This window comes from Anoplopoma fimbria, chromosome 6 (assembly GCF_027596085.1).
Source record: "Anoplopoma fimbria isolate UVic2021 breed Golden Eagle Sablefish chromosome 6, Afim_UVic_2022, whole genome shotgun sequence".
Classification (NCBI taxonomy): Eukaryota; Metazoa; Chordata; class Actinopteri; order Perciformes; family Anoplopomatidae; genus Anoplopoma; species Anoplopoma fimbria.
This window is the reverse complement of record NC_072454.1, coordinates 10,301,467-10,324,915: the sequence shown is the minus strand read 5'-3', so window position 1 is coordinate 10,324,915 and position 23,449 is coordinate 10,301,467. Positions and strand designations below refer to the sequence as shown.

The following is a 23,449-nucleotide window of genomic DNA, read 5'->3' as shown; positions in this document are numbered from 1 at the left end:
TCCATGAATGTGGTTGTGGGTTACGGAGCCCGTCTGCAGGAAAATTAGGGGAAACGAGGAAAGTGGGAGGATGGGAGGTGATTGAACCCAACCAAAAAACATCAGAACAGAGGAGAAGATAGAGCGAGAGAAAGACCAAGGATTACAGTTAAATACAGAGGGCTGCTTTAGATTGGATAGTGAAGTATTGGCTGCTTTAAAGGGCAGTGATAGAGTCTTAGAAATCAGTGGAGGAGTGCAAACGGGAGATTACTTAAACGGAAACTCCGTCTTGCTTCTTGGAGCAAGTGAAGGAGGGGAGGACAGCAGGAGGACAAACTAAAGTTTTTATTTGGTTTGTTTTTATGATGAGGAAAAAAAGCACTTTGTAAACCTGAACAGTCGGTGCCATGGTCATATTTTTTGCCTGGTTTAAGGCTGCAACTGATGTGTAATTATTTGTCAGATTTAATCTATTTTTTATTTGGTTCTATAAAATGTCAGAAAATGGGGAAAGATTGCCCAAACGTTGTTTTTCCAATTGCCAAATATATTCCATTTACATTGATGTAAAACATACAATACATTACATTACATTACATTACAGTCATTTAGCAGACGCTTTTATCCAAAGCGACTTACAGGAAGTGTATTCAACATAGGTATTCAAGAGAACTACTAGTCACCAGAAGTCATAAGTGCATCTCCTTTCTTAAACAAGCATCTCAAAGCATAAGCCAGAGCAAAAGTATAGTGCAGAGGCAGATTACTACGAAAACAATAATTGCAACAGACTAATCCGAATATAATAAGTGCTACAAACTACTACGAATAGGATAAGTGCAGTAAACAAATACAAATTCAATAAGTGCAGCGAACTGATACGAATACAGTAAGTGCAGCAACTAATACGAGTGCAATAAGTGCTACGAGGAAGGCTCAGGGTAGTACTTTAAATAGCTTGAATAAGCAAATGTTAGATTTTTCTGTTTAACAAATGACTTCATCGATCAATACTTAATCGAATGATATATTTATTGATTAATTGATAAATAGTTTCAGAATTCGAGTAGCTTAGTGTTTGAAACAGTAACTCCAAGCTCGCTCATTTATGTCCTATAATTCTGTATTTTTCTCTTTTATGATAAACAACACAATTCCCTCTGAGAGTGAATGAAGACTGTCGGCCAAGCAAGTTTGTTTGTGGATGTAGTTGTGTGTAGGAAACACAGATAATAGTCTGTACGGGTGCCATCAACAGTAACTGGATCTTGAAAGGTAAAGCCTGACCATGGAGGCGAAAAAGCTTTTTCTGGCCAGTTTGCTGCATCCTTTCAGCGAAACTTGAAGTGATTAACTGTAGGTTGTGGGAGCAGAGGTGGAGGAAAGACAAACACAAGAGTTCACATGCTCAAACATTTGTAGCTCAAGAAAAAAGGAGAATAAAAGCAGTGAAATGAGAACCTTGAAGACCCTGAAGACCTTGAAGACCCTGAATCCTACTCTCCTCTCCTACATTTCCTTTCCTCCTATCATCTTCTCTCCTCTCATTTCATCATATTTATTTCACTTTTCTCTCCTCTCCTCTTGCTTCCTTTCCTTTCCTTTCATCTCCTATTCTCTCATTTCGTCTCCTTTCCTCATCTCCTCTCAGTGCCAACCGAGGAGTCACCCTGAATTATTCATTTTGGGAAAATGAAATCTTCACGGGTGTTAAACCGGAGTGAATAGACAAAGCTGACCATGTTCTCTGTATGCACTATGTGTGTGCACATGTGTGTGTGACCAGGCGTTGCAGAACTTGACACTTTTGCTTGGCTGTGTTTTAACAAAAGAGAGGGGGGGGGGGGTGTTTAGAAGTGCAGATGAATCTCATTTGCACCCAAGGAAAAATATTATACATTTCTCAGTAGGCATGTCAGTCGTGTTCAAGATCACAGGGCTGTAAATGGGATTGTGTTTCACAGTGTTTTTAGTCTCACACAGGGAGGAGGATTTGTGTGGGTCTGGATGTGTGTGAGCAGCCATCGCACCATATTTGATCATTCATTTATATGGGGTTTTTTCTGGTATTTTGCCAAAGCACACATTTCTGAGGAAGCTAAACTTAAGGCAGCCAGGTGCTGGATTAATCAGTATCTCTGTGCATGTGTGCATATTTTACCGTGAACATGTTCAATATTTCATTTTTCATGGATGCCTGTTCACACTTGATTCGTCTAAGCCTGCAGCATACATGAGAGGTGTAATAAGCAACGCCTTTCACCATTCATCCCCTCTACACACACACACACACACACACACACACACACACACACACACACACACACACACACACACACACACACACACACACACACACACAAATGCGCGCGCACACACACACATCCTCTTTTACATCTCTTTCTCTCTCTAATCAGGCCATTTGGCTCAAGTCACAGAGAAAGAGAAAGGTGAAGGAGACTGATGGTGTTGGAGAGGTGGTGGGATGCACACACGGGGTATGAATGGGAGAACAAGAATTTATGTGCTTTAATCGCCTCCCTGAAAAAATAAAAAAAAAGTACACGAATAAGCCTCAACATCTGTTGTCCGACTGCAGCTGTGCCATCTCTCTTTCTCCTCTCACCCTCATTCGTGTTTCAATCGTTTGGCAACAGCCCATCATGTAGATCACAAGGGGCAGATGGGATGGTGAATTTTAGAGGTCAAATTATACCGTAGACCTCTTCTCTCTCCAGCGCTCCCTTTTCATGAATGAGGCTTTTTTGCTCCGGGCCCGGTTGTGATCTCTGATTACACGTTGTAACCAAACCTCCTCAATGGAGCCCTTTAAACTCACTACACTTCTGTTGAACTAACAATAACTACGTCCGGTACACAACAATTACACAATATGCACAATACAGAAGAATACTTCAAGTGTAGTTTGTTGATTTGAGCACTTTTCTAACAGTTACAAAAAAAAGAAGAGGGCAGAATGCAATCATTGTTCACTCGGTCATCAGAGGTCTGCAACTAACAATCATTTTATAAACATTTTTTGCTTAATCAGAGATTTTGGATTTTTCAATGAGCCAAAATTTGAAGATGTAATGTAAATTTAAGAATATTTAACTAGGCAATTAAATCTTTCCATAGGAAAAATCATCTCAAATCCTCTTTACATTTGTATAAGTCTTAAAAAATGCTTGGATGGAGTATTTGAACTTGAATTAAAAAAATGCCGCCTATAAAACATGTATGCACTGTTATGTCTTACCTGCAGTATCTGACAATGCTGTCGACATTTCTGTCACGCACTAATACCAGAAGTTTTACGGCTGCAACTATCAATTTTCAATATTGATTAATCTTCTGATTATTTACTTAATTAATGATGATTTGTTTGGTCTATAAAATCTAAATGTTTTGGTAAATATCCATCACACTGTAATATCCCGAGGTAACGGTCAACAGTCCAAACCCAAAATCTTTTGTTTACTTTGATGCATTACAAGATAAAGGAGTGAATCCTTCTTGAAGCTTGAAGGATCAAAATGCTTGCCATTGATAATCAACATGGTTGCACTACTGAACTGAAACGGACGACCTGGAAGCCCTTCTTAACCTTCATTATCAAATCCTTTTTAAGGCGTCTGTCAGAGACACTCTCTCAGACTTGCATCGTAGTAAACCTGCTAATCTGTCACTCCTGCGCTTGGGTTTATATCTCAGGATCAATTAGACTCCGGAAAGGATTTTCCCAAGTGTTTACCATAAGAAGTCAAGTAGGAATCTTTTGGGATTGTGTCTGCAAGTACACACACACACACACACACACACACACACACACACACACACACACACACACACACACACACACACACACACACACACACACACACACACACACACACACACACACACACACACACACACATCACCACCCTGAAAAACACACTTCATGCTTTTTCGGATCCCCAGAGGTTTCAGTAGCAGGTATGTGGAGAGTTTTAGATGTTGTTAAATATGGGAATTAATTTTGTAACTGCAGGATTTTCCATTAAAAACACTGATCACAGATGTTTGTGCTACAGTAAAACATTTAACCAGTTTGGTTTCATGCACATGTGAGTGCACACCTAAGCTTCTGCATTCGTCCTTGTATGAAACAGTCATCACCTGTGTCTCAGGATTTCCATGTTCGTCTCGGTCCTTTTGTGCAAGCATGACAAGTATTGAAGTGAATGCTGTGTTGGAGCCTAGAAATGAGGCTCTCAATGGCTCGTTGAAAGGCAAAACCAATCAACTCCTGTTAAAAAGCTATGAGAAAAAAAAAAATAAAAATGTGCAGGCTGAGATCCTGAAGGAGAGTTTTGTGAGCAAGACTGAGTGAGCCTGAGAGGAGAAAGGGGGGAAAGGGGCTGGCACTCTTAAAGGACCATGAAGGCCGGATCACAAATAATAAAACAGAAAGGCAGGGAGGGAAGGAGGGAGGGGGGGGGAAAGGAAAGAAGGAAAATATGTTGAGCGAAGGGAAAGGTCGGAGAGAATGGAAGAGGGAGTCGTACGTGTGCCAGGAGCGCTGCATCTCTCGCTGTGACTGGTGCTCTTCAAGGATTTTTTTTTTCTCCCTCTCTTTCGTCTTTTTTTTTTTTATTTACCTCCCTTTTTTCTGCACTGCTGTGGCACCGGCTTGTTTTCTCTGTCTTTTTTTTCGTCTTTTACCATTTTTCTCCCCCCACCCCTTCCTCTCTCTCTCTCTCTCTCTCTCTCTCTCTCTCTCTCCCCCTCCCCTCTCTCTCTCTCTCTCTCTCTCTCTTTTCTGTGACTCGCAACAAAAGGCTGACGGAGTGAGCCTGACGTCTGAATGAATAGCCCAAACCTGCCGTGAAGGGAGAGAAGAGAGGGAGACGGAGCAAGGGGAAGAAAAGAGGAGGCTGAGGAGAAAAAAGATGAGTGGTCTGGCTGAAGAGGCGGAAAGAGGAGGACGCTCAGAAGTGCTGATTGCTGGCTGAAGACGAGTAGAGATCCAATTTTTTTTTTTCTTCTCCCTCCCCCCGCTCTTTGGAGATTAAAAGGAGTTGACGGCGCTGCTTTAACTGCACGGGTGGTGACGATCATAGTTCTCGCTCTCCCGTCCTCCCCCTCACCCACTGCCCTCCTGTGCCACCTTCCATTTTTTTTCCCCCCCCTCCCCGCTCAAGAGTACCAGTTGTCTGAGAAATGGAGCTTCTGGGGGTGAGGTGACGAAGGAGGACAGATTTGGAAACGAGCAGTGGGAGAGCAAAAGCAGACAGAGAGAGGAGGGAAGGAAGGAGGGAGGAAGGCTGGAGGAGGAGGTAGAGAGGAGAGGAGAGGATAACCCCAGGACATTCTGTGTGAGAATAACCCCCAACCCCACTTCTTCTCTCTTTTTTATTTTTGTCCCTCTCCACCACATTTCCTCTGCCATGTGCAGCTCCTGATTTGAAGAATGTGGAGACAGCATTTCCCAGGCAAGGAGCATGTTTCAAATTGTCTTGTGCATATATATATATATATGTGTGTGTGTGTGTGTGTGACATACTTACAGCGGTAATAATAAAAAGCTGTGGTGTGTGAGTGTGTGTGTGTGTGTGTGTGTGTGTGTGTGTGTAATGGCGAGAGGTGGGGGAAGAGGGAGTTGGATTTGGTTTAAAAGCTAATGAGCCTCTTATGTTTTTGCAATGAAGTGTGTCATGAAATGTGTGTGTGTGTGTGTGTGTGTGTGTGTGTGTGTGTGTGTGTGTGTGTGTGTGTGTGTGTGTGTGTGTGTGTGTGTGTGTGTGTGTGTGTGTGTGTGTGTGTGTGTGTGTGTGTGTGTGTGTGTGTGTGTGTGCAGGCATGAGGCCCCCATGTGAGAGTGTCGGTGTTTCCTTGGTTTAAAACCACAGAACTCTGCACATCAGCAAGATGAGGTGAGATTAGATGGACCGCCATTTAAAGGGGTCAAAAGTCTCAGAAGAACGGGCAAACGAGTGGCTCAGTGTGAGTGTTAATGGCTGGTCCTGTGTGAGAATGCTCTCCGTCACAGCGTGTGTATTCAGGCATGTACTGTGGATATTAAGACGTATGTGGGGCCTAGTTACTTTTAAAAATCTGTATATTTATTATTGCTAATTTTCATGCTTAACATCAAATTAAAAAAATAGTTCAGTCCAGTCCAGTTGAAAAATTGCATAAAAAATATAATTTTGACAACAAGCTTTTTCTCACCATTTTCTCACCATCGCAAAAATAGCTTGTTTAGCGTAAACTAAAACTAATCAATGTTGCCAGCAGTAAACATAACATTAAGGTGCATGAGGACCAAAACAATCTAGCTTAAAATGTTGACAGAGAAAATATAAGGAGTTCTGCAGATTGATAATGTTTTAAATGTGTTTCATACTTCATACATAGATTTTGTGTTTGTAGTCAGTTCTTGTCTGTTGAGATGAAACAGAGCTTAAACGCCTTATCTCCCTCTCCTGTCAGGTTTGTTTGTATACATGTTCCTAACCTGCACACACTCACTTGTGTGTGGATGTGATTTATAGCTTCAGACCACTGTCCGCTGTTCATCAGCACTGACAGCTGCTTTTGTCTCAGGACCCTGGTTTTTAGCAGGCCTTACTCATGAAGCACAAAAGACAACATTTAAAGAAGAGACAGTGATGGATGGATGGATGGATGGATGGATGCTCTCCTCTCTCACTCTGCGATATCTTTATGTCAGCGTATGCTTTCCCCTTTCTTCCTCTACTATCTCCTACACTTGTACATTTCATTCCTCCCTGCCCTTTTCTCTCATCCTTTTATCTCTCCCCTCCCTCGCCCCTCTTGGCTGGGCGTTTTTGGGTGGTGATAAGTTTGGAGGAGGGCAGGCAGAGGGAGGACAAACAAGGTCTTTGTGCGTCCACATAGTGGAACAAGAAACAGGCCAGGGTGGCGGCGGTGTAGCCGGGCGCTGATAGGGTCCGGTGGGGGCCTGGAGGAGGCAAGTCTGCCAAAAACAAAGATTACACCTCCCTTCTTTTTCTACAGATGCCAAGGGATCGTAAACACACTAAAGAAAAGTAGACACTCCCAAGAATACAGGCGCCGGTTTCTTGTTAATATGTAAGCGCAGTTATAGAGTTTAACAATGTTTTTCTAATATTGTAAGTAGGATGCAAGTGGACATACACAACCAGTACTAGGAGAACAGAAGTAGAGTAGAAGGGAGCGTTGGCATCGAGAGCTGCGAATGCCCTTAAACATTTTATTCAACAGAATCTGTGACATCCTGGATAATCACTGATCATTAATGGTTAGCATCAGTGGGTGTGTGTGAAGCTAAGTGCAGCCAAAGTCTGTGTGTCGGCGTGTGTATGTGTGTATGTGTGCGTAGTACAACAGTGAGCATGTTTGTGTTCCTGATATCTCTTTGGGAAAAAAATGCTGCAGAGAAACGGCAATCTCCCACTTGTGCAAAACTCACGCTCCATGTTTGGGTTGCCAGGTTGGATGGCCTGTGGCACATTGCAAGATTTGATATCAAGCTTTTCCTGTCCCGCTGCTGCACTTGCCATAAAGAAAGCCCACTTGGTTATCGGCTCCCCCCACCACCCCCACCCCCATCCTCCTCTCCCTCTCGGACTATCCCATCACTGAGGCCCCCAGCTTGGGAGTTGCTAGGTAACCAGAACCAGCTGTTGGTCCTAAGCCCGTTGAGCCCGTTTTGGCGCTGCGTCAACTGCAGAGTAGTTTTCTCTGAGAGCTCGCTGTGAACCCAGCGACCGCTGCTGTGGCCCTGACATCATCGTGCCATGGAAAATCTTCCTCACTTCCTTTTGTTTTTGCAGTTTGATTGTTCCATCGATACGGGTACCGGTGTGGGAGCGTCCACGGCGTGTATCACACCAGTTTAGTGGTAATTTAGGAGCATTTTTATCACCTTTCACACATGACTAGGGGGAAGGAAATGTGAAATACAGTGAGAAAGAGGCAACGGGAGAGTGAAAAGAATGAGCTGTCAGTTGAAAAAGACATCAGGATATAAAAGAGAGTCTCTAAATGTGTCACTCCTCTGTGAGGTGAAGGTACTAAACTGTCTCAGAAGGCTATTAAGAGAGATTCGAGATGGCACACAGTGTAATTATTCAGGAAATCACAACAGTGCAGGTAAGTTAATACGACTCTCCAGTCCCCAAGAGGAAAATGTACCTTTCAAAGTGTGGGACGACCTCACAAACAAGCCGCAAGTAAATCTGTGGGGAGTGCATTTACTTCAAAATGAAACCGTCTTTGTAAACCGCCATGGCATGTTGTTGATCCATGAAACCACAAAACCAGAACACATGGTCTGTCAGAAAGTAGAGCATTAGAAATGAATTAACTGATGTAGTGTGATGTTATTAAAAAACAATTTAAAGATTTCCAAACCCGAGAGGAGAAGCAGAGGTTTGAGCTGCTCATTGATTGTTTGCGCTCTATTTAGGAAATTATCCTTCTCCCTCTGAAAACTCTGACTCACAGCATCTGGCAGCAAAGCTTTCTGAGCCGCTTTTCCAAGATCAGCCCGTCCAAACGAGAGAATTAAACACCAGATCGTATTCACCGAGGAGAGGCATACTTCTATGGGTTCTGCCTTTTTTTTTTTTACGTTTAAAACGATGACTTCTATTTCTGTTGTCAGAATCCAAAAAGGCTTTTTAATTTGGAACATCTGTAATCCATTTGTGGTTTAAAGTACGCTATTGCCAGCTCTGCCAAAAGTTTTCATACATCCTGGAGAATCATCCAGCTTGTGATTAGCGCTGACTAAAGGATGATATCAGTCTTAGTCCATTCAAGTTTCCCTTGAGGGATGTAACAACACATGACCTCCACTGGATAAGATCTGCTTTCACACTGAACACGGTTTAGATTTAGTTAGTCAAGCTCTTGGCTTTGTTTCTTTATTACTTTCTGGCTTGCAGACAATGCTGGCTGTTGATAAAAATACTTTGGGTACAATAACAGGAAATTGACAAAAGCAATTTGCATTTTTTTATCCGAATGACTACCAGCCAAGATATCCTACCGCCTAATGTAAACCATCTTTAGTCATGTTATTTCTACTGCTCACTGAAGTTTACGTAACAGCAAATAGGACCTCTGCGGTACATTTTTTGCCCTGCTGAAAATTGAGTCTGGTGTTGGGCGGGACCCCGTGTTTGGATAAGGAGAGTTCTGGCTTTGCTTTAGTTTCCTTGAGTCCAGGTTCTGGGTCTGACTGCCAGGTGGGGAGGCTGGTAAGCTGCTGCCAAACGAGAGAGGGGGAGAGGGAGGGAGATGGATATAAACAGAGAGAAAGCGGCAAGAGTGAATTAAAAGAAGCAGTGGCGATCAGTTTTATTTTTTCATAATTAGTAGCTGGACCTCTGGCCTTCAAGTGCTGCCATGATACCAGCTGCTGTGTGATCAGTTTGGGTGGTAGTACTTCACTGTAGGGTGATTATTGGGATAAGACTCAATTTTGCTCTCCCTTTTGGGCTCCTTGGCCAGTTTAGAAATCCATTAATTTCCATCTGAGATGAATGTTATAGAATGTAATAGTTTGTTTTCTTATTATGGCTTGACTTCTATATAGGTTTTTTTTAAATTATTATTAGAAGATAACTTTTTCTCTCTTCACTCTTTACATTTTTTGTATTCATCTGATAAAATTGTGCCTGATTCTCTTTATTTTAATCATCTAAAATCAACAGACACAAGGTCACTGTTGTGAGATATTTTACTGCTTACATTTAACATCAACAGATTTCAGTAGTCTGCAGCTGCAAGCTAATTTTCTGTGAGGCTCTGTAATACTCCCCGAGGACCAATAATGTCAGTGTGGTAATCAACATTTTGTTTACAGAAGCCTGTAGTAACCAAATAACACAAACAGTAAGGCAGTGTTATATTACTACCGGAACTGATAACGTGCGCGTGTGGTTTACGACAAAGTAATTGTGTAATAGTCTATAAAAATAAATTATTACAAGCAATTCAATGTGAAAATAGCTAAATGAGTCATTAAAAGTTTTGCTTTACACATTTGAATAGTTTTATCTGAAAAAAAAGCTGCAGTAAACATCAGCATGTGTTTTTGTATACATTTGCCATGATGTCATATATATATTTAAGTAAAATATTCTTAATAAATGTTCTCATGAGGGCAAGTTGCATTCTTCAACACAATTCAAAGTAGGCAGCTGCTTCTTCATCTGAGTTATACTGCTCTTCCAGCGAGAAGAGGGGCGAGGGACAAAACATTACGTTTAATTGCTGTTAAATGTGCATCTGGAAGTAGTTTGAAATACATCGTCCAGAAACCTCTCTAAGCTGCGGAAAATGCAGATCAACTAGACCGTAACACGCCTATGCATACATTTTAGAAAATGTTACTTTAGAATTGTGAGCTCTGCTGATGAGCGACTGCTTCAGAATGTCATCCTTTATGTCGAAGACGCAGCTTTGTTTCTGAATAACGTTCCCCTTCTGACAGGTAAAGCTTGTCAATGATTGGTTTAAGAACTTAAAAATGATGATGGATTCTGCTCGATCTGGACTGGCAGGAAGAAAAAAAAATGTGTAGTGTTCTTCTTACAGCATGAGACTAGAGACTAAAGCCTTGAAACTCATTAACTTTGATGTGACAATTCCTGGAGGGATGGTGATAAGAGGCCGTTACAGAGCCTCAGTCAACAACATGTTTCCGACACAAAAGGTTGTTTATTTCTGTCCGAGCAGTTGTGGATTTATTGTTTGTCTAAACCTGTCCTTATGTATAAAAAAAACCATACTGACATTTAAGAGTTTTGCTGTTTTCTGTCCAAAACCAAAGAGCTCTTTGAAATCACTGGCCAGGTATCCCAGTCTTAAAGACTCTCATTAAAAGCCTTGTTAGGCGTTAATTATCCACAGATTAATCATGTGTTAAATGCAGTGCCACTCTCTGCCTTATTAGGCTGAAGAAAGGCTATTAGCCACTAGGAAATAATGAATCAACAGCAGTTTGACCTACTTCCTACAAGTGACGCTGCTTTTTTTCCCCACCAGCAGCTTCTTGTTTATGTGTCTGTATAACATATAAGTAAGTGAATCTGTGTCGGCTGCTTTTCTGTCCTTTCATCTCAGAGCGCGCGTTTGTTTGTGTCATCATGTGTGCGCACATGCTCGCGTCTGTTTGAGTAGCTTTACGTTTTCCTTGTGTGTGTGTGTGTGTGACTGTAAGGCCATAGAAGTATCTTCCTGCTCAGCCAGTCTGAGCTGTGATAATGAACTCTGCAGGAGTGTGATGAGGAGGCGCAGGGAGAGCCGGGAGCCACAGGTGTGTTTTGAAAGCAGGCCCCCCCTCCTCTGGCTAACACATACTAACACACACACACACACACACACACACACACACACACACACACACACACACACACACACACACACACATGACACACACACACACACACATGAGAATACGGCATGCTTTCAGCTTAAACTAGGAAGAGCAGGATGGAGATCAATTCTTCCACATTGTTTCTTTTAACCCTTTTTTTTTTCCTGTTTTATTCACCTTTCTTCTATTCTCATCATTATTATCTTTTATGCTATTCAGGCTTTTATGAAGCACCGCTTTTATTATGAGCGCTGCACAATAACATTATTGTTAATGACTGTACGATAATGAAATATAATCTAATAAAAACACAATCCTTTATCTCTACAGCATTTTATTAAGTGGCCCACAAAGCAGTTATTAAAAACCTCAACTCAAAATCAACACAAAATACTAGACGGAGGAAACTAAACATAAATAAAAGCAAAGCTATAATAAAAGAGAAAACATACAAAATACATTTCAAGCTGAGATTTAACTGATAATAATCATTCTGCACTTTAAAGTTTTCCACTTTTATAAAGTTGGGGAATTAACAGTAGACAGATTTAAGGTTTAGGTTAAGTGTAAGAAGGCCCATGATAAAAACACTTTTGTTCTTTTTTTTTCAGCCATCACCATTCCATCTTTCCTCTTCATCCTGTTTTATCATTGCTACTACTATTACTACTACTAATACTACTAATAATACTACTTTATCTTTTTCTTTAACTCCCTGACTGTAGAACTCTCTACATGTCATCTCTGCTTGATGAGAAATGTTGCCCATACCTCAAATTCTCACCTCTGAGATGTCTGAATTTGGTTCACCTTCCTCATTAGTTTTATAGAAACAGAGAACACCTCCAGTTATTAGAGCAGTTCACCCTGAAGTAAAATCAGGTTGTATGTCAGCCTGTCAAAGTTGTAATATTAATGATACGCTGCTAATCTCTTTTTTAAATTAATCCCCTGTTTCCATTTCTCTCTGATAGGTCTAGCCCAGGTGGTTACTCGTTGGTTACTGTTGTGTGTGTGTGTGTGTGTGTGTGTGTGTGTGTGTGTGTGTGTGTGTGTGTGTGTGTGTGTGTGTGTGTGTGTGTGTGTGTGTGTGTGTGTGTGTGTGTGTGTGTGTGTGTGTGTGTGTGTGTGTGTGTGTGTAAGGCATCAAACTCTGCATAATTTACAGCCTGTTTTTTCAGCATCCTTTTAGCGCTGCATAGCTCAGAAAATGGGGCACCACAGAGTTGTATGTAGCTTGTAAAAGGAACAATATGAATCTACAGTTTGTATAAATTGCGTCCAGAAGCTTTTCTAAAACGGACAAGTTTGCTCGCTATAAAAGCTTTAGGGACTCTGGTGCTCGGAAACACACCTTGCTCCTGGCAAACATAACTCTTCAACCCAACAACCTTCATCAAATTTAGATTCCAATGTTTCCTTTTATACAACCGAGCCTCGCATTTTTCAAACCAGTGAAAAGCTCAACACACAAATACAGAAAACTCTTGCGGAAATAGCCACAACCTGTCTGACTTTGACAGAAATGTTTGCGTTCATGTCGTATCTCCTCATTTATAGTCACGAGCTGATATAGAAAATAGGTTTCCTTTTAAATTGTAGACCTGTTCCAGAACAAAGCAGTTCTCAGAGCTCTTTCGTCCTATAACTCTGAGCCGTAATCATCGCAGCATTTTCAAATAACTATGAAGAACAGTCAACAAGCCTACTGGTGCAGAACTGAAGTAGGGTTATCTAAAAATACTCCCACATTTACATGCCTCTCTTTTTTCTTTTCTTTTTTTTCTTTTCTATTATACGCATCTAATGTGTTTAAAGCACATATGTTAGCATGTTGTAGTCGTGTAGGTCACGAACACCGTCCTAGCTTCCCAAAACTGGAGGAGTTAGAGAGACAGACACAGAGCGAGCGGGCTTGGATGTCCTCTCCAGCAGCGCAGATGTCACTAAATAAAATATTTCATAATCCTGCCCAAATCCTCTAATCACCATGACAACAGGCAGCAGGGAGCCAGAGAGTGGTGCTGTGTGGACCCCCCTTTCTCCTTTCTCCTTTCCCTCCTTTTAATGGAATTTGGGTCCACACTGTCACATGTTCTAATCAATACTACACTATAACTTATAGAAACAATCTCATTGATTTTATGGAGTAGTAGTGAATTGGCACATTCTTACAGTCATCTCAATCAGTCAAGTTATATACTCTGAATTCGTCATTACAGGCACGTTTCTAGTTACCAGCAGTTGGGTTTTTTTTGCCAATTTTCTCCCCTAAAGGGCGATCGTATCACTACTCGACAGCAAGGCGAGGACAGAGATAGAAAGTCCAAACTCTCACTCCAAGAGGACAAACCTGGAGACGACTACAAGTTTATATTTAGTTATTAAACTCCTGCTGATTTTCTTCAGTGTTGGAACAAGTGTGTAAAGGGTGTAAACTGTACAGAAGGTGCAGAGACGCACACACTGAAGGCCTGCCTGCTTCTCAACGGTGATAGGATAATGGAGGTGATGACCTCATGGGGTGAAAGGACCTGTTGCCTGGTAACAGTGTGGCTAACAGCGAGAGAGGGGGGTATTCAGATCACCAGCATTGTCTGTGTGTGTGCGTGTGTGCGTGTGTGTGTGTGTGTGTGTGTGTGTTGTATCAGTGTTGCAAGGTAAGGCAGACAATGATAGCGGTTGAAAGAAAAAGACTTCACACACTCCGGCATGTGTGTGTAGTTGTGTGTGTGTGTGTGTGTGTGTGTGTGTGTGTGTGTGTGTGTGTGTGTGTGTGTGTGTGTGTGTGTGTGTGTGTGTGTGTGTGTGTGTGTGTGTGTGTGTGTGTGGCAATGATTTTGCCCATCACACAGGCCAAAACACAAAGTCACAATCTGTGTAAACACTTCCTGCCGCGGGTTGCGTTTCCTACATTTTACTGCTTCTTTTTGCAGCTCACTTGACTGTGTGTGCCAGAAATAAATAATTAACTCCTTCTTTTCTCTCTCTCTCTCTCTCTGTCCATCTGCAGGTATTCGGCCCCAGATTATGAATGGGCCTATGCACCCGCGCCCCCTGGTGGCGCTGCTTGATGGGCGCGACTGCACTGTGGAGATGCCCATCCTCAAAGATCTGGCCACGGTAGCTTTCTGTGACGCCCAGTCCACACAGGAGATACACGAAAAGGTAAAAAATAGCTTTTTAGATGTCCCCTTCTCATCTAATGTTAGGAGAAGGCAGCATATCATTATTATAATAACAGAGTTCTGTTTTGATTTGTATATGTTTACATTTATTTAACTATTACCTGCATTAATAGAATCTGTAGCATTGACCTTTTAACCCTTTAAAAAAGAACTGCCATCTTGGCATGGCTCTCAAAGCCTTGTCCAAAATCTTGAGTGTTTTCCTTGAAGGCTCCTTATTTATAAGCTAATTTTTGCAGCCTTTTTCCATGAACTCTAACTTTAATTAGTTCTTGTTGATTTACTGTCGATTTTTGTTCCTTTTTTGTTGCCTCAAACAAAAAGAAAAAGACTTGATGATGTGTCAGGTGGAGGAGCAGTAACGAACAACTTCACATATTGGACAATACATTTGAATCCTATCATGTTTCCTAAGATTTCTAGAATTGTATACTTTAGTCATTTCAATCTTGATATTGGCGTTTCATTAATTCGTTCTTGAAATCACATATCTGTGATTACATATTTTAAACTTAAAGTTTATTTACGAGCTTTTATCCCACCAAGGGACCTTTGGTCCTATGTTAGTTATTATCTAGCACCTTTTGAAAACATGTCACACAAAGCTTTCTAAAAGACCAAAATCAGCAAAATGCATGGAATGAAATAAAAGTATAGTCAAATTAATTAAATGTGTAAATTCAGGAAAAGCATTGAGACACAGAAAAAAAAAAAAAACACCAAAATCTAAGTTTTCAGTTATTAATTCTAAGACTTTTAAGGTTTCTCCCTAGAAACACATAGTTTATATGTAGCTTATGCAGATTTTTACATTACAGCTGTTTTAAATGTACAATGTCTTTGAATGTGGCTCACAGTGAAGATGTGCAAACAGGACGTGAGGCATTATTTAGTTTAATATACAGTGCGTGTTTGGAAATAGTGTCAGAATAGGTCATAGACCACATCATTTAGAACTCACTCTGTGTTGCTTGCTGTAACAGCAGTAGTTGCAGTAGCAGTGATAGTATCTGCAGAAAGCACACACACACACACACACACACACTGTGATATATGGACATTATATGAACTTTGAATGTGATTCTTGAATAATTTTCCTTCAGTTGAGTGCAGAAGAATCATGTCTTTCCTCCTTCTGCGTCTCCTCCTCTGTAATGTTTTAATAATATTTCAGCCCACTGGCTTGTTCCACTCTCCCAGTTCAGCTATAATGGTTTCATCGCTAACTCTAATCCCACTGGGTGCTGAAGTGCTGCTTTGTTAAATAAGGTGGAGGAGGAGGCTGGTAATAGAAACGCAGTATAATTGTTCTGAGCCAGAGTGGGTGAAACATTTGTCTTTTTTTACTGCGTATATACACTGCAGCCAGTCAGAAGCAATTTTACAATCCAAGGTGGAGTTTATTTTTGTCTTTACACTCAAATAGAAAAAAGAAGGCTTCCACTTTGTTATATTCATTTTAGTGAAAATGCTATCTTGCACTTAATTCCCCAAATTGCCGTTGTTTTAAATCTACAATAAAAAGTAGTTTGTTTTACTTTCAAGCAAACCTAACAGAAAGGTTAAAGGTTAAATGGAGGAAATGCAAAATCAATTTGTTTTTCTTCATATTACTTGCATATTTTTCCTGGCCCCCCTAATTTGCGTAGACATATAAACGCACACACAAGCAATCTCTGTCCAGTAAGATGCTCTTGTAGTGAATACATTACACATACTGAGGACCCATCTGGGAGAATAGATGTTGGCAGCATTCCAACAACGATAACTGCACAGCAGAGGGTACAGATGGGGCAGTCTGCACACAGACACACACACACACACACACACACAGACGCACACACACACACACTTGCACACACATTGACATACTTGCCAAAAACCTCACTGCAAGTTCCAGTAGGGAAGTACTGTTCACACACAAGTATATAAACAGTACACACACCAAGCAAGCAAACCAAAGCACACTGCTGTCTTTTCGCATGCACTGCCTGGAAGTGAGCAGATGCAGCGATTTAATGGAATCTGTCACTCAGAAATCAGAATACTGTTTTTACTTGTGCTCTCAAGAGGCAGCCAGTGGTGACTTCCAAAAAGGTTGTGGGCCCCTGTTGGGTTAACCTCAGAAGTCATTTATTACAAAGCACTTGTGGTCTATTGACTAATACAGTACTGTCCTTGGAGAGACACAGGAGACTTTCAGAAAGATAAATGTTTTTTCAAGGGATTTTGACATCGCTGTATCAATGACCAGGGTTCTCATGAAGTGCTACTTATTTAGCGTGAAGTTAAAGTGCATTAAAAATGTGAAAAGTTCATACTGATGATTCACGACTTTCATATCTGCTATGTTTTCCTCACACGTCCCTCAGTCCAATGCAGTTCCCCCTAATTGGACCTTAGTCACTAAGAATTTTGAGAAGCATACACAGAGGAAGGAAAAGAGGAGTGTGATAAGTTATGTTTTCATGAAATTGATCAAAAAATATATTGTGTTAGTTAATTAGTGTATGTATAAATTTATGGAATAGTTTGATATTTTTGGGAAAATTAACCTTTTTTTTTTAACCAAAAGTTGGAAGATAAGATTGATATTCTTTACGCAGAGTATGAAGCTAGAGCATGCAGGTGGTTAGCTTAGCATAATGACAGAAAGCTGTGGGAAACACACTGGAAAACTCAAGAATATGCCTACCAACAACTATAAACTCACTATTTTATAGTTGTTTTTATATATTCACGCTACTTAACTTCCTCTTAAACCACTCTCTCCTTGCTCAAGTATTTCTTTTATAGTTTTGTAAATGTTCCATTACACAGGAGTAGAATAAATGTAGTTCGCTGCCTTTTTCAAGAGCTTGATGTGCTCTGCAATATTCATGATCCCTTGCTGTAGGTAATGGCCTTGTACGATACGATGTGAAGGTTCACATGCCAGCTCAAACTGTGGACGAGTTATTTCACTAATTAACATAACACAAGAATCCATTTTCTCACTTTTTCCACTCCATGTAAACCTGCTCTCAGCCTGTATTCCTGTTGCTTAACACTTGGCTGTGATTCGGCCTCATTTTTCAGCATCGTCTCCAGCCAAGCCTGCTGCTGGGCCTGCTTCGCTCAAGTAATGAGATTAATGCATGAGGAGAGCTTTAACCTTGAATTAAGCATCCAGCTCTCCCTGCAGCTCGCTCCAATAAAAATGTTGCATGTAAATTCATGGCTATGCTAATCTGGCTGGGTTGGGTCAATTCAGTAAGCAGGTTGTGAATTTAAACCTGTTATTTCACTGCCGGGGTTTGCTGCACCTACTTGCTGATGCTTTCTGTGTTCCTCAGCAGCTGTCAGTCTACTTTATGGTCCCGCCCGCTTTCCACTTCAACCCTGTTTGCGTACAATTTGAGTGAATGGATTGTGACTAAAAACAGCTTTGGCAAGCAGTCGTTATAGACACACAGACAACCACTCATATTTTAGTGCACGCATAAACAATCAATTTGCATTTAGATGAAGAAAAGCTGACATGAACTGAGGCCCAGGAAAGTGGGAGGCAGTGAAAACTCTCTTATTCAAGTTTTCTCATACATAATGTGGTGGGAAAACCGATGAATGCAGATTTCCAGTTTACTTCCATCTCTAATGCCTCTTAACGATTGTCGAGGGAATACTGATGTAATAAGACAGCGATGATGATGCCTCCTCCTCCTCCTCCTCCTCCTCCTCCTCCCTAATGTCTCTCAGGTGCTTAATGAGGCAGTAGGGGCCATGATGTACCACACCATCACCCTGACCAGAGAGGACCTGGAGAAGTTCAAGGCGCTGCGCATCGTCATCCGCATCGGCAGCGGCTACGACAACATCGACATCAAGGCTGCCGGGGAGCTCGGTGAGACTGAGGGACAGACGCAGACAAGAGAGGAGGGAGATAGATATGAAACAAGGAGGTTGTTCAGGAGAAGACCGTAATCATATGCCGAGAATAATGAACAAGGTTAGGTCGTGTCTGCCCAGATGGCTCATCATTCACCACCGCATGTGGAAAAATAAAGAATAAATCAACAAAAAATAAATGCATTATGGATAAGGATAGTGCATTTTTGGATGGGAGCCAAACCAAACTCTGCTTCCTTTATTGACTTAACATAAATAACACATGTAACTGGAATTATTAGACACTGTTAACAGAATATGTAATGCTGATTGCATATGCAGAGCAGATGCTCCAACTGGTATAAAAACTCTCCCTGATATTCCCATTTGGCCCCTTCAGCATATGTTTGGGGTGAGAGCAGGATTTAGTGTGATATCCTAATTATTGTCGTTTGTGGTAATACATACTGGTGTGCTGACGTGGATTTTTTTTGGAGAAATGCACTTTTCATGGGCATAATTAGCAGTTATGATTATCCTCTTATCCTTCACAGTTCTGTTTTACACACAGTGCATTTTTATTTTTTAAGAGTGTCATAAAGAAAAGAAACTTCCTGCCAATTATCTTGTGAATTATAAACTACAGATGAATCTCTCTCAAAACAGCTACAGTAATTATAATCAACTACTAAATCTGTGAAGCGATCATGTTGCTAGTCATTTGAAGTCTATCCATGGCATTGTTTATTCATTTTTCTCTCCCATCTGACCTTTTCCAGGCATCGCGGTGTGTAATATTCCCTCAGCGGCTGTAGAAGAGACGGCCGACTCAACACTTTGTCACATCCTCAACCTGTATCGGCGAAACACTTGGCTGTACCAGGCTCTCCGGGAGGGCACGCGGGTCCAGAGCGTGGAGCAGATCCGGGAGGTGGCGTCGGGGGCAGCCCGGATCCGAGGAGAGACGCTGGGCCTCATCGGATTTGGTGAGCTCCTTCTTTCTTTTTAAGCAGTGGATTCTTTATTTTGGTTGACAGCAAGTGTTCGAGTCAGTAACTGTATGACTACTAATATAGCCAACAGGGACAGCTTCTTATTTACCTGCCTTTTTTCACTTTGTGAGATTACATTACATTACAGTCATTTAGCAGACGCTTTTATCCAAAGCGACTTACAATCAGTAGTATATTACATATCATTCACCCATTCACACACTGATGACAGGCTACCATGCAAGGTGCCACCATCAGACTCTAACTAACATTCATACAAAATGAGATGAAATGTTCTTCAATGGAGCTTCCTTTTTTCAGGGCAGCTCTTCGATTCTGGTTTCAGTTAGGAGTGCTAATTATCCCTTTATTGTATTTTTGCTGTGTTTCCAGGTTTTCAGTTTGATTAACCCAGTTTACTTCATTTATTTTTGGACCTCATCTGGGCTGCAAAATACTATTTTCATTATTGACTAATCTACAAACCTGCTGGCAGCTCTGCCAAGCTGGACATAGGCCCAGTGAAGCTCTGAGCTCATTGCTAACATCATGAAGCCAACGAGCTCACAGTGACAATGTTAAAATGATGTTCGGCAGGTAAAGGCTGATGTTTACCGAGTAAAACCAAGTTAGTGTATCAAAGTACAGCAAAAATGTTATTAGTTTTGTTGTGTGTTTTGTTATAAACCACTAAAATTAATTGGATTCATACAAATTTTAATGTTATGAAGAATGTTTTGAATTAGCAAATGTTCTGCGTTTTGCACACTAAGCAGTTAATCAATAATCCCATTTGTTTAAAAAAAAATTGTATTAGTTATTTTTTGTCAAATAACTCATAAATGAATCAATTAATCCTTTCAGCAGTAGAACTCATACACACATGCATGTTTTAATGCACACGTGTTGATGTGTGCATTAAAATATGAGTAGTTGGATGCATTATTAATACTAAGCTTCTAAAATCTGAACTGTCTGCTCTTTCTTTCCCTCTCATCCCTCCATCAGGTCGCTCAGGCCAGGCGGTGGCGATGCGGGCCAAGGCGTTCGGCTTTAACGTGCTCTTCTACGACCCCTACCTCCAGGACGGCTTGGAGCGCTCTCTGGGTGTTCAGCGAGTCTACACGCTCCAGGACCTGCTCTACCAGAGCGACTGTGTCTCCCTGCACTGCAACCTGAACGAACACAACCACCACCTCATCAACGACTTCACCATCAAACAGGTAGGGGGACTTTTTTTTAATATCTTACATACATTAATCGAGATCTGAGAAGCTGATGGAACCTACAACAATCAATCAAAAACTGATAAACCTTGATTGGCAGAAGCTCTTCCTCATTATCATCCAAAGCAAGCTGCACATTCTCCTCAATAAGCAATGTAATCTTTTTTTAAAGTCCATGATATGTTTATGCGGCACACCACACCTATTGTGAGTTTCCAACAAAGCAGTCAGCAGGCGTGCAAGTTAAGCAGCCTTAGTGAATGAGCAGCTAAAGTACTTTAAACCCCAGTGTGATGTGTTTTACACTCTTGGTATCAGACCCTTAATATGATAAATATTAGAAACACTCTTGAGTTATGCTCCTTATCTTCTCCTGATCACTGCTGCCACCTGGAGGACATACAGTCAACTGCTGGCTGTGCTAAATTAAATGGTTTATCAACTATTTGAAGCATGAACAGCTGCTTTAACCAACAGCTGCTTCAAAACAAAATATGTTTTCACTCTGCATTTCACTCGCTTACATGCTAGTTTGAAGGGATTAGTGTCATTTAAATGCCCCCTTTCTTTGATAAGCGTTTTGTTATCTTTCTTCATTTGAAAAGCATTTGTTTCCCCCCTGCCGTGTTGTTGTTTTTTTAGAAAATGTCTTCCCACGCAGCATTGAGCTAATGACAACACCTCTGGGCGTGCACTCTAAAAGCCACACATGTTGATTTGCTGAAATTATTATTGAGAGAATAAAATGTTTTGCTGCGTCTACAGATGCGTCAGGGGGCATTCCTGGTCAACTCGGCACGGGGAGGTCTGGTGGATGAGAAAGCTTTGGCTCAGGCCCTGAAAGAAGGCCGGATACGGGGAGCAGCCTTGGACGTCCACGAGTCGGAGCCTTTCAGGTGTTTATGACCACACCTTCTTATTCAAGCAGCTTTTGTTCATTGATTCAATTCAGTGTTTTAAAAATGGTTTAACGTAAGTGTTCAGGACAATAATCTTAAATATATATATATATAAGGGCAATAGTAAATGCCAATACACCCTAATAAGTGAAGGAAATAAATGGCTAAATCCAAAAGATATCAAAAATTGGTTGCAGAAAAATGATTCCTCTCACATCCCTTAATTTTGTTGTTTCTCTCTTCTGTCATCCATCTGCTGTTGGACAGTTTTTCCCAAGGTGCTCTGAAAGACGCCCCCAACCTGATCTGCACACCCCACACCGCCTGGTACAGCGAGCAGGCGTCCCTGGAGATGAGAGAGGCCGCCGCCACGGAAATACGCAGAGCCATCACCGGTATGGAGACATCACTGAATGCATTCCCAGCACTCACAGGTTTTTTGTTTTTCTCCGCTCACCGATGTTCACTCTCGCCCGCGACACACAGGCCGTATCCCCGACAGCCTCCGAAACTGCGTCAACAAGGAGTTCTTTGTTACCTCTGCGCCGTGGGGAATGATGGAGCAGCAGCAGCAGCCTCAAGTTCACCCTGAGATGAATGGTGCCGCCTACAGGTAGGAGGGGGGGATTTCTGTGAATGAACCCAGCAGGCTACTCAACACAGCGCAGAGATCACCTGTTTCACATCAACAGCTGCAGTAGATGAGGCTTTACACATGGGAGAGGGGTAGACTAGATGTTCACATGATGTATGTTTGACACAATTCTGACTTTCTTTTTCCTGAATATTAGGCTGGGTCCTAGTTTTTGTGGCACAGTTAAACATAGAAGTTGGCCCAAATGAATGAATCCCTTGTTGAGTTCAGGCTCTTCGTTTCTCAGTCTCTACATTGTCTCAACCAGAATGAACTGCTTCTCTCACACAGCCGAATGAACCAAACCATGGTACAGGCCATAGCAACGGGGGGAATGCAGGACAAATTATATACCTAATTCTCAACCAGGTAAATGAATACTACCACTGCTGGCCCACAGGCCAGAGCAAATGAATAACATCATTAATAAAAAAATAAAAAAATCCCATTGAAACCTGTAGCCCTTCTTCTGCTTCACACTCACATGTCCTGTAACTGTACCCACTCTACCCAGCATCTCATTAATTCCCCTTAAACCCCCCCACCACCACCCTGAAACAGAAACACAGCTCACAGAATCACTCTAATGTTGGACAATTGATTGTAATCAAAATAGTGCAATTACCTTTTTTTGTGAAAGTAGAGGAAGAGGAAATGGAGTGATGTCATTTAGGGAAAGAAAGAAAGAAAGAAAGAAAAAGAAAGAAAGAAAGGGATTGAAAAAATCTTGATTTTGTGAAACCCTCTGCAACAAACCTGGGATATTGTTTGTTTTATTTGCTTTAAGAACGCCCACTCCCTACACCTTTACTGATGAAGGATCAGTTCACCCAAATTATGAAAAAAAAAAAAAGTCACTCCTTCTAGGAAGAAATGTCGCTGATTAATTGTTTTAATATATTTGAGATAGTGTTTCGGCCAAAGCCTTCCTCCTCTTTTGCTCTCCACACATACTGTTTATTTCAATTAAACCGAAGCTTGCTTGTACTTTAATCAGTCACTATTACACAGACTTACTCACAGAAACCTGAACGCTAAAGATACTAAAATATTGTCCCATTTTGCTTACAGATTCTGCATATGAATGCAACATCTGTAGAGATTACCACGAAACAAACAAAATCCAATTGACCTCTATTGTTAATGAGCAGCAGAAATGAAACCTGAGCGGATTAAAACAAAACTATCCGTAACGCTAAACACCATATTGTAGAAAGTGATTATAGAAATTATAGTAATTTGGATGAATGACCCATTTATATGCTCCCCTACACCAGATAA

General features: G+C 41.3%; 1 protein-coding gene across 3 annotated transcripts in view; it reads left to right on the top strand.

The window, feature by feature from the left end:
- ctbp2a (C-terminal binding protein 2a) overlaps window positions 1–23,449 on the top strand; it is a 62,612-nt gene that overhangs the window by 36,428 nt on the left and 2,735 nt on the right. For all 3 annotated transcript variants that reach the window (XM_054599803.1, XM_054599804.1, XM_054599802.1), the window contains 7 exons: window positions 14,376–14,530; window positions 18,289–18,433; window positions 19,197–19,403; window positions 20,418–20,632; window positions 21,401–21,531; window positions 21,802–21,929; window positions 22,021–22,147. In XM_054599803.1, coding sequence (XP_054455778.1) covers window positions 14,376–14,530; window positions 18,289–18,433; window positions 19,197–19,403; window positions 20,418–20,632; window positions 21,401–21,531; window positions 21,802–21,929; window positions 22,021–22,147 — 1,108 coding nt within the window. The remainder of the gene's footprint in view (window positions 1–14,375; window positions 14,531–18,288; window positions 18,434–19,196; window positions 19,404–20,417; window positions 20,633–21,400; window positions 21,532–21,801; window positions 21,930–22,020; window positions 22,148–23,449) is intronic.